The sequence below is a fragment of the Vidua chalybeata genome, chromosome 20, assembly GCF_026979565.1.
Source record: "Vidua chalybeata isolate OUT-0048 chromosome 20, bVidCha1 merged haplotype, whole genome shotgun sequence".
Taxonomy (NCBI): Eukaryota; Metazoa; Chordata; class Aves; order Passeriformes; family Viduidae; genus Vidua; species Vidua chalybeata.
The window spans coordinates 4,469,528-4,485,669 of record NC_071549.1 but is presented as its reverse complement, the minus strand read 5'-3'; the positions used below and the strand labels follow the sequence as shown (position 1 = coordinate 4,485,669).

The window sequence follows — 16,142 nt, the reverse complement described above, 5'->3', positions numbered from 1 at the left end:
ATCTGGAAGCAGTCACCATACCTCATTTCTAGCCAAGAACAATTATTCTCCTTTTAAACCTTGCTGCAACCCAGTTTGTTCATTAGAAATAAAAAGAGCTTAAAAAAAAGAAAGCCTTTCTGTTGTGAACAGAAACACTAACACCTTTCTCTATTATTAAAAATTCTTGAGCAATCTACGAAACTGCTTTAGAGCCTCAGTGCTTTGGAAGACTCTGTTTGGAAGGGAGGAGATCTGCATTTCAGTATCCAGGTGGAAAATGGGTTTGATTTGGCCAAGTAATAACAGCTGACAAAAAAACCCTCCACAGCCTGTGCATGCACAGTAGATTCCTTAGGAATGATAACACTGCCTTGAAACATTCCCAAGGAGACACGTGGGAAACCGGATGGGGAGAAAGCAGCACTGAGCAAGAGAGGGGACAGCAGGAGGTCTGAAGGAGAGATACAGGCATTTGGTCAGAAAAATTCCTGCCCACTTCTGTGCAGAATTGTACAGCAAACTCCACTAGATGGGGGTTTGCAGGGTTTCTTTGGTGATGGTTTAAGGTAAAAGTTGCCTGCCAATGCAAAAGGACAGGGCAACCTAATTGCTCCACCATGGCAAAGTGCAAAACTCCACAACATAAAACATTTTAACCACAAATCGGTGAAAATGCAAACTGATGCCCACAAGTGAACCAAACTCCTAAAGCAAATGTTTCACAGGCATCCCTCATCCTTCTGCTGGGAATGGGAATGCCTGGAGTTACTGGTGAGGAGGCCTCAGTCTATGTGTGCAGAGGAGTGGCTGACACTAAATACATTAAACACACAGTGCTGACAAAAGCTTGGGGCAAATTCAAGGCAAAACCATTAAAGAGAGATTAACTTTTTTTCCTCTTCACCTATTTACATACATTTCTTCCATCAGAGAATGAAGAGTGACACAAATAGCATGCATGATAAAAGTTTGATTAAAACAAGAAGTTATGACCTGAATTTTATCAATGGGTGACATTTATTCTACATTTCTGGTACCTTTTACATCATTTGGGAACATCTTAATGTTGTTTTACTGGCTGAGGGCAAACCAGCAAACCTGTGAGTGACACACAGCAACAATCTCTGTTTATTATTGCACTAAGTATGTACACAAACATCCTTCACACACAGCAGCTCAAACTTGTTTGTGGTTTTTCCTCCCTCATACAAACATACATGAGAGTTTTCCTGTACACCTTTCACTGCAGTTTGGAGAAATTTTTCCATGCATAGTCTCAGCAAAGGATAGTGCCAGATTGAGCCACCCTGGAAGCAAAGCCAGCAGCTGCCATTGCCACAGCATTTGCTTGAGCCATTTTTAAGGAGGTATAGAAGGATATATGAACACTGCAGTGCTGAACATCACATTAAATGTCTGGGACAGACTCACATCACAGCAGAAAAAAAGTGCTTTGAGTTTCACTAGAAACCACTCTCATTCACAAATCAAAAAGGTTGGTAGAACCTCAGAGCACAGAGTGACAGAACTGCTCTTGAACTGGTTCCCCTTGCTGGAGGTATGTCCATGGGAACAGCCTGCTCACCTATCCAGCTGTTACTGGCAACACTTGAGCCACAAGCCCATGTGAAGTGTGTGATTCCAGTCAAATGCTTGTGTGGGCTTTGGTGTTGGTCTTTGTGGTGGTGGGTTTTTTTTGGTTAAAAAAAATCCAACAAAACAACAACAAAAAAAAAAAAAAACCCAAACCACCCCCACATATGAAGTGTGCCCTGCAAAGCCAACCTTGCTTCCACAGGGATGCTGAGATCCAATCCATCACCCAGACACAGGCAGCACAAGATGACTCCCAGGCTCAGCCAGGACACCAGCTGAAATGCCCAACACAAATCAACCCAGTTTCTAACTGCATTCTATTCAAGAGACAAACTGTGATGATTCCTATAATTTCCACATTCCCACTTTTTTCCTCTTTCTTCCCAGCCATTGTACAGATACACAGCTTCACCCTAACCTTCCTAAAAGTTATGCAACAACTTCTCCAAAGGTACCTGGGAGCTGAAAGTTTACCTTCAGCAAAATTCCACAGTCAATTGCAGAAGCTACTTTGAAAACCTTCTAGTTCAGACGCCAAGAACCACTTGGCAAGGCCTGACAGACATAATTAGAGAGCCTGATTGTTTCAAAGGATATTACCCAAGAAAATGAGTATGTTGCTGCGGTTCTTGAAATAAATTTCCAATGGGTTCGGTTGCAGAGGTCTTGCAAAGGTTTTAGCAGACTTTTAATTACAGTATCGGGCCTCAAGTATTTTTCTAGTGCTTGGCAATATGAGATCCTATTATTTCTGCTTGCAATGCACTCTCATTCAAAGCTTATCCACAGGCCGACAGCCTAAGAATTCCTACCACTCTGTAATCCAAAATTTTTGTATCATTTGTGATATACATTAGTGACTTCCAGTAACAGCTGCCCCAGAGACAGCATTTTACTGTGTGATAGTTTAAACCCTTTGGCTCGGTGCTGTATCCTGAAATACACTGCAGGGAGGCTGTAGCTTTTGCTGCAGGTTATTCTGATTTACAGCAGCATTAAGCCAAGCACTGTAACATCCTACAAAGCCAATTTGCCTTTTTGCTCTCTGCTGTACTTCAGATGGGAACAGGGGAAGTTTGCAGCATCACAGCCCAGAGCTGCCTTTGCTCCTGGCTGGTGCTCTTGGGTCACACCCGTGGCCACAGGCATTTGTGCCCTGAGCACAAAGCAGTGCTGCTTGTAAAGGTATGTCCCACAGGCAGGCTCCCAAAATCCACCCTGGGGACAGGAAAGCCCCTCAGCCTGTGCCATCACCCAGCCCTCTGCTACTGGTCAGTCCAGCCTGCCCTGCTCAGCACCTCCCTCTCCCACCCCTCAGCATTCCCCTCAAACTAATCCTTCTCTGCAGAGCTCAGGCAAAGATTTACTCCCAAAGACCAATTTCAGTCATTCAGACTCAGAGAGGTGCAGTAAACAGGGAGCACAATGACCTCTATTCTGTAAGAGTGGAAGTTTATACAAGAGCCAAGTATTATCATTCATAGATTTATTATAAACTTCGGCATAAATTCATATACAGTACTTTGGATTTTGTAGCTTTCCCTCTAAGATATAACCACACCCTTGTGAAATACTCCCCAGAGCCTTCCTTTACATGAAGGGAAGTATTACTATTCCCATTTTATTTAGGGGAAAGAAAAGAGAGAGAGAACTTGCAAGTCTCAGTTCCCAGACTATGCTGCTCTATAGAATATATATTGAGCATTTAAGGAAACAGACTTTGTCTTGGGAAAGAGGGTGGAAAACAAAGCCTTATGAATCAGCTAGCTAATAATTAAAAGCAACTAAATCCAGATCACTTTAAGCTGCACATGAGAATCTGAACTTCTCAGATGCTGAATTCCTCTGCCGACCAGAAAAGCCAGGGTCACTTGCCCAGCTGGTCACTATTGTTCTGTCCAATAAAGTTCTGGCAGGAATGCATGTTTAACAAAATACAGAGATTAGGCATAGCAAAGAATGCAGTTCCCCCCTCAGTGTTTAGGTTAGCAGGGTTTGCCATGTTGAAATACTGAAGCTTAAGCATATCAGATTTTCTCTGTCCTGTACTGCTGGTGCCAGTGACAGACACAAGCTGACAGCTCAGTTCTCAGGGGCACTGCCATTTTAGCTCTAAGTTTATTAAAAGCCGCATTAAAAGTTCACCTCAAATCTGCAGTGATCACTAATTAAATCAGTGTTTTCTTGGAGATGTAGAATGACGATTGAGAAAAGCTCTCTCTACCTCCCCACATGCCAGAAAACTTTTGAAGGGCAATTTAATTCAAGCCATAGACTCGAGGGACCAGATTCTGAGAATCTTGCAACAAGGTAGCTCATCTTCAAGTGTTTTAGGATAGCCTAAATTTCCAAAAGGAAACTTAGCAGCCAGTGACTAAACACAGCATCAGAATGGCAATGACCTTCCTAACATCTGCCATAGCCTGGTTCTGTCTAGCTCTCTGTCAAGAGCTCAGTTTACAACAAGGGACGACACAAGACTAGAGCAAGACACAAATGTCACAAGAAGTCACACAGATGATCTGACAGAGACCATCAGAGATCTTGCAGGAACACAGCTTTTACTAAGCCAATGCTATGCACAAAGCAGCTCTGATACCGCAAATGGGCCAAGAATTTCTCAGCTCAAAGTAGAATTATATTAAATGGACAGATATTTGAGACTCGTAAGTAGATTTGCAATGGATATAGTCCTTGGAGAACTGCATACAAGGAGGTTATAAATAGCCTGGATTTACCTCAAAGTCAGTGGGTTATATTCAGAGATACCAAGGATTCCTAAGGTCCCCCACAGGGGTGCAGTAGCTCATGCTGGGTGAAGCTGTGGTTCATAGGTAGGAAGCATCTAAGATCCTGTTACCATGGCAGTCTCTCCTCTCTTTCTCCCTCCACAGAGAGCTGAAACATAATTTTCTGTCAGAGGCACACAGTAAATCTGGAATAGGTACAGCTGAGATCCAGACCTGTTGACAGGCAGACCTAGGTGTTTCTTCTAGGAGAGCCTTTTTGACTCATCCTAGCACAGCAACAGAAACCTTATTTTAGCTGGTATTGCTTTCACTGCCACTAAAAATGCAAACAACTCAACATTTAACAAGACACAGTGATGAAAAAAGCAACCAGAGAACCAACATTGGGCAGGGTTGCAGAAACCAGACAGGTTCTGGGGAAGCACAAGACAGAATCAGGCAAGAAGAAAGCCAGGAAGCCAAGCAACCCGAGGCAGGCACAGGAGAAGTGGCATCAGATGAAAAAGTCTTTTTCTTTAGGGAAAACACAGGCAGAATCTCCCTCGGGTTGAAGTGTTAAATTCATGTGGGGAGAGCTGTCACCCATTGCTGCCTCAAACGAGGATTTGCAAAAGCTCCCTGTGCTCTGCTGTGTTTACAGCAATAATGAGAGCCCGGAGGAAGGGGTTAGAAACATCTGAGTTTAATAAGGGCTAAGCAGCACACAGCAAAAAAGAAACGTCTGCCCTTCCGTTCAGGGCTACCACACCCCAGCAAGCACCGCCACCGCGGGCCAACGGGAGCCCAGCGTGGAGACATTATGTCATCCATCCAGCAGCCCCTCTGCCCCTGCCCTTCCCCAGGAGCAGCAGCTCCAACCAAGCTGAGAGCTCCCAGCACCACGCTCCTGAACAACTAAGCAATGTTCTGTAGGGGAAAAGCAGATTTGATTGACCCCAGGCACAAAACAAGAAGGGAAGTTTTTGTGTAGTGCCTCAACTGAGCAGCTCCATCTCACGAGGTCATCCCAACAGGGCAAAAGGAGTATTTAGCTCATTTAGCACCTATGCAGCTGCCTTTTGTTAGTCCTAAACAGCTCTAACATCCAACATGCACAGGGTAAGGGGCATCCTGTTCCCATTCTTCTCACAGAAGACCAAGAACCTTAGTACTCAGGTCCTGCAACCGAATTTGCTGTGCCTCCTTCCTCTCAGTCCACCCCCAAAACTGTCCCTGCATGAAACAAGCATCTTTCATGAAACACCTTGTCCTATACTACATAAGGCACACTCTTTCCACATACTTGGTGGTTTTATTCCATTAAAAAGTGGAAATCAGGAATCAAGAGTCTTGTCCAACAAACACACCTCCTCTTCATAGTGCACATACACACACAGAAGAGGCAGGGGGACATCCAGAAGAAACAGAACTGGACCTGCTCTTAACTCTACAGACTCAGTCTGACTTGGTTACACAACCTTATCCATGGAATACTCCCCTGCCTCATGATTTCACTGCACTGGCATTTCTGAGATGCTCTGAGCAAACACATGGCTGTATGCAGCACAAATGCTGCAAAGAATATCACTTCCACCCAGTTCCTAGGGGCAGAAAAAGTGGAATTTATTAAAAAGACATCTGACTACATAACCTGATGTCAATATTGGACATGAATTGGTCCCTTCTATGCAGTGGTACCTCACTTTAGCTTGAATGTTTTGACAGATGGTCTGTTTGCTCAGCACAAAGGCAGGTGGCTGGATAAGAACAGCCTTACTCAGCTCTGGGAGGATGGACAGGAGACACAAAAAAACAGAGGTAAAGGGAAGAGTCCTAAATAAGAGAATCTCACAGATACTGTCTCTTCTCAGTTTCAAAATCAGCTATTATGATTTTGAGTGGCAGATTCTCTTTCCCAAATAAACTACATTGATATGGAAGAAGAGAATGAAGAGATCTGTATCTCTGTTCCAAACATGAAACATTGTGAAGCTGTCTTCAGCTTTTGTCTCAGAGGCATCCACTGTGTGGGTCTCTGGGTGAAAGCCATTTCTAGACAGGTAGAAGAGGCTTCTTTCTTTGCCAGAAATATGATTGTCCAGCTTTAGAAGCGGAAAAGGAGTCTGAAATCTGAAATAGCTTCCTATTTGTTGGTCCTCCCCAAAAGATTCAGCGATTTTCAAACAGCGAGGCCTAAACATTACAGGCAATACTTTCACCCAAGCATACTCTTCACTTCACTCTAGTTCAATTCCAAGAGGAGGAAAACATTACTTGTCAAAAGCAGCCAAAGCACCTAAATCATGTAATAAATTACACACCAACAACCAACCATTTCTCAAAAAAAAAAAAAAGGAGGCAAGGAACAAAACCAACAAGGAACAATATCACACTTCCTACTCTTGTTGGTTTCTGCAGTATTAAGCACTCTAATTCAGATGAGTGGTACACTGTGCATATTTACACTAAGCAAGAGACTTAGTATTATTCAACTATATAAAAAGATGAAAAATACAGGACAGTAACCAAATCAGTAGCATTTGCCTTTTTTCCAATTTCCAGTTATTATCCTCAACAGAATCCCTGTGATATCTAAGTTGGCACAGGCTGTCTGTATGCTCAAAGATTAAAAATAAACATTATGCCTCAGTGGAAGTAAATTTAAGCACTGTCTAGATCTGCCTAATTAAAAGTGAGTCGAGAGCTTTGTGTATATTTCAGAAATGCCATTGGATTAATTTTTGTATTATCCTACAGGAAAGGCATCTATGCTTTATAAATCAGTAAAATTTCCAGACATGCTGGAGGTCTGATGCAGAAAAGGGTCCATTACTCTGACCCAGATGACCTAAAGCACTCTATGCTTTTAATTCTTAATCGTTATCTCAAAGCCATTCTTCATTTTCCCCCCTTTATCAAGACACAGCCCAACAAAACTAAGATGTGAGTAAATATTCTATGATCCCAGTGTCACAGAACCACTCCCCAAGCAAAGCTGTAACATTTCTAACCTGACCTATTTCCACCAGCACTTTAGCACCCTAACAAGCTCAACTTTGAGAAAACTGAAAATTAAGGATTATTGAAATAAACATTTGTTAATTTATCCAAGGGGACCACAAGTTCACTGGCACCCATTGTTTTGCCTTTCTGCTCCCTTTGTTTTTTCCCCTTGAGCTGGTAAATGAAACCTACCTAAGGGGAAATTATTCACACAAGCAGCTGGAAAGGCAGGACAGTAGATTTCCTACAGAATACAATTTACTGCAGTAGCTACAATCACATCTGGTATTTCAAAGCCATTCCAGTGTCACCAGACTCTTAGCCTACCATTGGCTCCACTGCTAATTGCATTGCAGAGGTACAGCCCTGAACCTCACAAGTCAGATGAAGATCATATGGCTGCAGAGTCCAGGGAACAAACACCAGACAGTTCCAGGGTCTGATGATGAGCTCAAGACCTTCTGACCTCTTGGTTACCTGGGTCGGGCACTTCAAAGTGGAATTGGAGCAGAGGACTCAGCGTGACACAAATCCCAGTTTGTTTGCTTGACATCCTCACAGTCCATAGCAAACCAGGGACCTCAGGCAATGAGCAGACAATTAGGTGATGGAGAGAATGACTCAGAGAGCAAGATCCTGTCACTAAAAGGAGAGAGAACCACATTTGGCCAATATGTATAGTTTTATATTCCACACCCACTTAAGAGTCACGAGAGGTTCAGAATTTGAGGCTGAAATAAGGTTCAAGTCATCTGTCTCTAGTGAAGAGAGAATTAATAAAAATCCATCAGGAAAACTCCAGATACACATTCTGAAAGCATTCTGACAGACTACATAAATAGGGATACTTATTCATAGATGACCTTTTAATATTAAGAACAGGCTTCTATCACATAAAGAGACTCACAGTTACTTAAAAGAACTAAAACCTCACCTAAGAGGCTGGAGGTTGCTACATTTCAGGGCAGTTGTGCTGGGGAGGGTCATTTCCAGCCCAGCACAGATGTAGCTGTAGGGCCAGGCACAACACAGGCAGTTATTTTGGACAGAACACATCTACCTACAAGAGGTCCACACAGACATCTTGATCTTGAGAGCCTGACATCCAAGTGACCTGTTAGGAAACTGGTAGCCTCAAGGAATAATTGACAACATATTTCAAGCACCAACACTTTGGGTTTCTCAGGGAAGCAAGACAAGCTGCAGTACTGGAAAGCTGAGGTCTGTTTAAGTATCATTCCCAAATCAAAGCAGCTCAAAGAGCTTGTTTAACTATTCCATGGAATCCATGGCAAAGTGATTTGCCCCCTGATAAGGAGTAAATCATTGGTAGAGGAGCAACTGGAACCCAGGTCTCACTCTCCTGGGCTGTGCTCTGAGTCACAACATGAAATGGCCAAAGGCCACCTGGCCTTCCATGTCAAAGCCTCTGGCAACCAAATATTGCACTTACAGCTATCAGATATTACTTTCCTCTCCATATCCATCCTCAAGAAACTTCACTGCTGTAGGAATCACTGGGAATTACTGTGACCAAATGTGCAATTACCAGTAGAATGTGGATAAGAATACCTATTTGTACAGTCCTGTTATTTGTAACATCATGGTTCTAATGTTCATTAACATTCTTCTTCCAGTTTTTCGGCTGAAGAATGTTTTGAAGACCTGACTGCCACAGCTAGACTTGCATCCACCCCAGAGGGCTTTTGTGATGGTACTGTAATGATCCCAGTGGAAAATATTACCATCCAACATTGCTTTTGGGTTCATGTTTTGGGATTTTCTATCAGCCAGCTCCACTTCTCATCCAAAGAGGTTTCCAGTCTAAGCCCTGCAACTATTCCCAGAAGTTTCTGACTCCCACAATTAAGTTCACAAGGACTCAATGCATGACTAATTATAAAGTACAGGAAAATAGAATGAGGAGTTGGGAGAACACCAACCCCAAAGACACTAACACAGAGGCAGGCATTCCTTGACAACTGAGCTACTTCCAGCATGGGAACAAGCTTCCCTTAACTCAGTTAGCAAAGCTTCTCAGAGCTTGGAGGAAGATTTCTCCTTGGCAGGCAGCCCCTCCATTCTTATGCTTCCAGTAAGGCCTACTTCCCATTCATCGCCTTAACACAGCAGCAAGTTCAAAATGCATGCACTGAATGGGAATTTCAAGCTAAATTGTGAGGCTGTTGCAGTCTACACAATGCCAACAGACACTGCTGCCTGGATTTCAGTAGCACTTGCACATCAGAAGTTCAATTCAAGCACATGCAAAGATAGACTGCAAGTGTCTTCGGTCTAATAACCAGGACCTGTCAACTGAAGCCAACCAGAAGCTAGAATATTTATTAAATAAATAAATAAAGGAATCAAAGAACACATCATTCCTCCAGAACAAGTATTCCATGGTTTCACTTTGAAGAATGTGAATAACTGTATTTTTTCCTCCAAATTTCCCTTCATGACCACCCCTAGCTTTTTTACAGTGCTCAGTGCCTTATTTTTCTGGCAGGAAACATGGTCAGCAGTCCTCAGAGCCTCAGGAGCCCATCTCTGAGCCAGCCTGCAACCTAAATACCAAGGGCTGTATCAACACAAAGGACTCCAGAAGCTTCTCTCCCTGGAGAAATACAATTCTTATGACAAGTTAATTTTTAGAAAATTGATAGCAGATTCCCAAACACTTGTTGATCAAAGACAGGAAAAGACAACTGCAGAAACATGGTGTGTCCTGTATCAAGGAAACCTGTCAACTCTACAGCATCCCATCAGTATGTGCTGCAATGTACCAACACCTGGAGCTGCAGCAGGAACTTTCAAGACTCTGTCCCTGCTTATTTTTGACTCAGAAAAGTGCCAGAAGTCACTGGACAAAGCACACACTGGGAAGGTTGAAGAAGAGAAAGTGAGAATGGCCATATAGTGCCATTAATAGCAATCACCTTCCCACCATCTTGTCTCCTCCACAGCCTCTCCAGGGCAGAGGCCAGAAAGTTTCATTGTGATGGAGCTGCTGTTGCTTCACATAATTCAGGCGCTACCAAGGTCCCCTGTTGCAATGGCAAAAGGGACACTGAACAACATAAAAACCCATCTATACCAGTCTGATTCAGTCCTTGAAAAAAGCCTTTGCACCCACATAGATCAATGTCAAACTCAGAGCAAAAAGCCTCACTCCCATCATGGACTATATTAAATCCAGAAAAGTCCGGCCATCCCAACCTGAAGCTGCACCCAGCAGGAGACTTCCCTCAAAAGTCCAACACTGTGGCTGGGGAAAGGTTTCCCACACAGATTTTCCCAGAAAGTGAAGCTGTTAGACATTTGCCAACAACAAAACTTCACCACTCAAGGGGAAATTAAAACATACAAAAATTGCTTCAACGTGTGATATTTGACTGAGCACTTGAATTTTTCTTTCACAGCATCCACTAGTGATTTTTTTCCTCCCTTCAGTTTTTTACTTCCCCCTCTGTGTTAAACTAGAATGGGAGATTCTCCCAGGGCAAAGTTCCACCGGACATAAAAAATAAATCTAAAAAATCTACCAGCTTTCCCCAACATCATTGTTTAAATCAGGTTTATGTGGTTTTACACAACACTTTATAGACTTGGAGAGTCTGACAAAGCATCAGCTATCCAAACCATTGAGGCATGGGAAAGCTGTGCAAGAGTGTGAACTGGGGAAGGTCTTTGGTGAGCAGAGTCCACACTCATGTAAGCGTGGTAGCTCTGAACAAAGATCTGCAGGCTAATAGATATGTAAGACAAATGACATGTGGTTCTCATTGCAGCTCATGCTTTGGGAAGGGGTACCTTGGAAGAGATCCAGCTGGGATAGGTTTATCCCATTACTCTCCTACAATTTTCTGCCGTTTCAAACCCTTTGACAGTTGCTGTAGTTTAACATCACACCCCCTGCAGCCCCAGGCCCGTCTGACAGCGCAGCGGACAAAGCCACCTCCCCCCGGGGGGAAATCCGCACCATATGCGAACCCCGTGCAAGGCACAGGGCTGGTGCCCGCCCCTGCACCTCCGATAGGGAAATCCACGGAGTCCGTGCCTTTCCCAGTCCCCAGCCCAAGTAAGCCGTGCTAACAGAAGCCCTCCTCCACAGCAGCACAACTCACGCAGAGTAGGTATTAGCAAGGGAGGAGGAAAAGAGGTAGAGACAGGATGGACGAGCTCTGAATATTAAATCTCAAGTCCCCACTTAAGGGAATGACAGAAAAAAAAAAAAAAAAAAAGAAAAAGAAAAAAGTGAAATTCAAGAACAACTGGAATCAGGTTAAGCCACTCTCTTGCTTTATACAGTGCAGCTCATTCATCTCAACAGCTGTTTCACCTCTAGAGAAATACCCAGAGAAAACAGAGGGGAGGGGGAGAAGCCTAAATTGTTTGCTCTACTGAAGCAGTAAGATACAGTAAATCAAACCTGATTTATATTAAGTTTATAAGAAATTGGGTTGGGGAGAGGGGAGAGAAGAGTGGGAGGTTTGGTTTTAAACAGCTACTTGGAAGTTGCAGCTCTTGAAGAAAGATCTGTAATTAAGGGCTTTCCTTTGTTGAGCTGAACAAGTTTCTCCTCGCAGCCGAGGGCTATAACAGTTCCCTCTGCCGGCATCCCCAGTGTCCCGGCTCAGGAGGCTTTCCTGCTCCGGCTGCGCACTGCGCAGAGACGCGCAGCCCGGCAAAGCCCCTTCCCCTCCCCGACGGGCTGGGCGCGGCAGGGGGAGACTTTGCGGGCGTCATTTACCCAAGCTCAGCTCCTCGATCCCCCAGCCGCTCCCTGCCCCAGGAGGCGGACACTGCTGCGGGCAGGTAGGGAGCGTCCCGCACCCCACAGAGGATGCGGGCAGCCCAGCCCGGCTCGCCGAGGGGCAGCAGCCCAGCACGCCCCTCCGAGGGACCGCTGCCCGCGGCTTTGCCGTGTCCTTTTGCCCCCCGGAGCCACCGGCGAGGCGCAGCCTCCTCGCCCGGAGGCGGACCCGGTCTTACTCACCGGCGACTGGCGAAGCCGCTGCCCGGCGAGCCGGAGCTCTGCTCTGGGTAGTTGTGCTGCAGGGTTGATGCTGGGAATTGATAGAGGAAGCCAGTGCCCAGCGCGCATCCATGCAGGCAGCAGCACCAGGACAAGAAAAGAGCGAGCTGCATTTTTGCAAGAACGGGGTTTTCCTACCGCCTCCCCTTTTCCCTCTTACACTGCACGGCAGGCGCAGGGCCACACCGTGCTCCCCCGGCCGGGGTCACGGCGGGATCCCGCGGCACGGAGGAGCCCCGGGAGCGGGGAGCACGGGGCAGGGGTGCCGGGCACAGGGGGTGGCTGCCCCGGCTGCCAAAGGGAAGCCCCGACCCTCGGCAAGCCGAGCCTCGGTGGCTGCGCTGCTGCCCGCGCAGGGGGTCCGGGGCCAGCGCGGCTCGATGCTCCCAGGGCGCACACTCAGCCCCGGATGCCTTTTCAAATTTGGCGAGGTTGGCCCGACTCCGTCAAAGGGGGCGTGGGGCTTCGGCGTTAACCCTTGCCAGGCCTCGCGGCAGACCCCGCTGCGGAGGAGTTCCGTCGGGGCAGGCGGCGGCCCCGGGCCAGACGAGCCGCGCTCCCGCAGGACACGGAACCCGCGGCGCTGCGCCTTGCCCCGGGCACAGCCGGCAGCACCCCGCGGGCAGGGAGCGCCCGGGGAGACCCAGTCCCACCCAAACCGGGCATCACCGACACACAGCAGAAGTCCATGTGTCTCCCCAGTTAACCGAGGGCCAGGTCGAAGGGAACTCAGTGCTCAGCAGTGCAGCCCAAATACCCCAAAGCTGGTGCCTGCTTCCACGTTCACAGATAACTTCTGCTGCAGAACTTACACAGACAAAATAGGAAATAGATAATTTTAAGACACTTCATTCACATGGTAAGCAGTGAGAAAGTGATCTTTCTGCTTTCACCATGTGAATCCTGCTCATTCTAGCATCACTCAGATGGGGACATGAGTTTGTGCTGAATATGACAGTGTGAGGTTGACTGTTGGACTCAATGATCTTAGAGATCATTTCCAACCTTCATGAGCCTATGATTCACACAAAAGCACTCCCTTTGCCACCACTTCCTGCAGATCTCCTTAGTTTATCACCCAGGATGGCCCTGAGCTTGAAGAATTGCACAGTGAACCCCAGGCAGGAGGAACATTTTTGCAGTTGTAGAAGGATGTGGGCGTTTCACAACGGTAACACCCCAAGAAGGAAGGCAGCAGCAAGGCTCTCTCTCAGTACAGCAGCTGAATCTATGTTTAAAACCCTTCTACATCCCCCATTTGGCAACAGTGTCACAACCCCTTTTGCTGGCTCAGTGTCCCCTTCCCAGCTCCAGAGGAACCTGGGCTGTTGCAGCTCACTGACTAGGCAAGCAACTTCTCTGCATCAAACACCTCAAGAAGAGATTTAATTTTTAAGATGACACAACTGTCTTTCTAAATTTTTTACCCTCAGATCCTGTAAGCTCTCTCTGCACCTTCCCTGTTTGTGCAGCCAGCCAAAGACAGCCCTGATGTACCACTGAAAGCGGGTCTCTTGCTGGGATATTCTAGGGGCCCAGGGCCTCCCCGTGGGTCTCTGCTTTTGCCTCTTCCCTCAAGGGCAATACAATCCCTGCAAGATGCTGCAGCTGAAAAAATGTTCCCTACAGGACACTGGGAAAATCCAGTATCTTGTATCTGGCGTTTGCCCCCAGCCACAGGTGAGCAGCTACCCCTTCCCCCATGGTGCCCACCTCCAGAGCCTGCACACGGAGATAAATAGCCCCTGGCTGGAGCCTGTAACCAGACAAGTTTAGACTGCAAATGAGGCACCAGGTTTTTAAACAGCCGCTGCCATTAATCACTGAAGCAAATCACACAAGGAGGCAGAGATGCAGTTTGCACTGCAGCTCAGCACAGCCTCCCCGGGCTGCCCCAGACCCAGAGCTGGGGCAGGCAGTGCACCAGCACTCTCTGAGCCCAAAGGGACCTAAAAGTTCTGTTCCAGCAACACTGGATGCCAAGCCCACTCAGAAACAGACACTTTATATTTACAAAAAGCCCTCAGTGCCTGAAGCTGGGCTATAACAGGGCCCTCTATCCCCAGGCCTGCAGCCTGAGCACTCTTCCCATTATATTTCCCTTACCTCCGGCAAGGGAACCTTTTCCCTTCCCTTCTCTCACCCCCAAGAAGGCACACAGCTCCCAGAAATTCACCCTAGGATGCTCAGCCTTTCAGACATGCTGCTCAGAGTCAGTCCTCAGGAAACCTCTGCTCAGCCTGACAGGGCAAAGAAAGAACAGACTTACTGTACTCTTCCCTCTAAGCTGGACTACAGACCGCTGCAAATTCAGCCTTCACCTAGGAAAGGAGTCAGGAACAGCAAAACACTGAGCAGTTCTCTAAGACCCCCCTTCCCCTCAACCTGGGTGCTCATCCTCAACTCTGTGTGCACAAAGTGGGGGCAGCTGGACCTCCACCCCAGCAGTTCCTTGCAGCACCAGACTGAGAGTTGAGGGCAGGGTTCAGCCTTTTGTCCCAATCACACCTCTCTCTCCTGACAGGCTCAGACAGATCATTTATCAATATTTAACAACACCAGTGGCTTCTGACCCATTCTCCTGGCCTGGGTTAGGTCCTTCAGAAGCTCTTCATAGTCTTCAAGTCTTAACTCTCCAAAAGCATTTTATTTTTGGCTGCATGGAAAATTTGCTGCTTCAGCCTTCACTGATTTTGCAAGACCCTAGGCGATATTAAACACAGGTGATTAGACAAGACATGATTCTGGCAAATTATTGGAGACATCTGTAGGAAGCAAATGGTCTTCCTATTTCATGAACTGAGAGAGTGGAGACCAGAGGTCAAATGACTTTGCTCAAGACTGCAAAGAGCTAAAGGCAGAGCCAGAAACAGAGCTCAGATCTCCAGACTCCCATTACTTCTGCTGTGTCCCTAACGCATACTTGCTTCTATTCTGTATGGCTGATTTAAAATGAAAATGAAGAATTGACTTCCAAACTGTTTCTGGAAAGAGAGAAGAAAGGGTGATATTGTCTACTGTAAGGGGAGAATTAAAGATGACATTTCATTTTAGTCCTTTGGATATGCGTAATATAATCAAACACAATAGCAGTAATAAATGAATATTTTTTCTCCCCACGGTGCTTACGAGTGCAACATATTCTAACAATTTCTCAAAACTATGTTGATAAATTGGAAACACAGTGATGGAGGTAACAAAGACAGCCAACAAAAACATAATCCCTTCAATTTATCAGAGGGACTGGCTTTGAGAAGAAAACCCTTGAAATCTGAACAGTCCTGTTCTTATAAACCAAACGTAATATATTTAAAATAGAAAGCTACACTTTTTATGCCTGTTAATTAAAGATTTGCCCAGGCAAGCAGGACTAAATAAATAATTTGGATGCATTTCACCAATTCAGTTCAAGATAGAAGGGGCAGATGCACACTGGAAAGCCACAATGCAGAGCAGCACTGGGGGAAATAAGTAAAGAGGCAAGGGGCAGGTTTTTATTTACCAACCCTGTGAACTCTGGTGTTATAAAGAAGAAATCCTTGGAGGATTTTCCTTCTGCACTCTGCTCACCTTCTATGCAAATGCCAGCCTTAGACTGTCATGTTAGAAGGATAATCCATTGGATATAAATCATGTGGGCACATGGACTGTGTTTCAGCTTCCCAGTCCACCGGGCAAACCTGAGCCTTAAGCCATCAGAAAATCTTCTGAGAAAATATCTGTAATTTCTTTAACCATACACACCCTGCATCCAAGCCAACCAATAAATGAAGTGGTAGAAAATAGAGACAATA

At 45.9% G+C, this 16,142-nt stretch overlaps 1 protein-coding gene across 2 annotated transcripts in view; it reads right to left on the bottom strand.

Annotated features, from left to right (window-relative positions):
• The window catches only part of COL26A1 (collagen type XXVI alpha 1 chain), a 168,528-nt gene extending 156,067 nt beyond the window's left edge, over nt 1-12,461 (bottom strand). For both annotated transcript variants that reach the window (XM_053961317.1, XM_053961318.1), the window contains exon 1: nt 12,310-12,461. In XM_053961317.1, coding sequence (XP_053817292.1) covers nt 12,310-12,461 — 152 coding nt within the window. The remainder of the gene's footprint in view (nt 1-12,309) is intronic.
• Between the last annotated feature and the right edge of the window lie 3,681 nt (nt 12,462-16,142).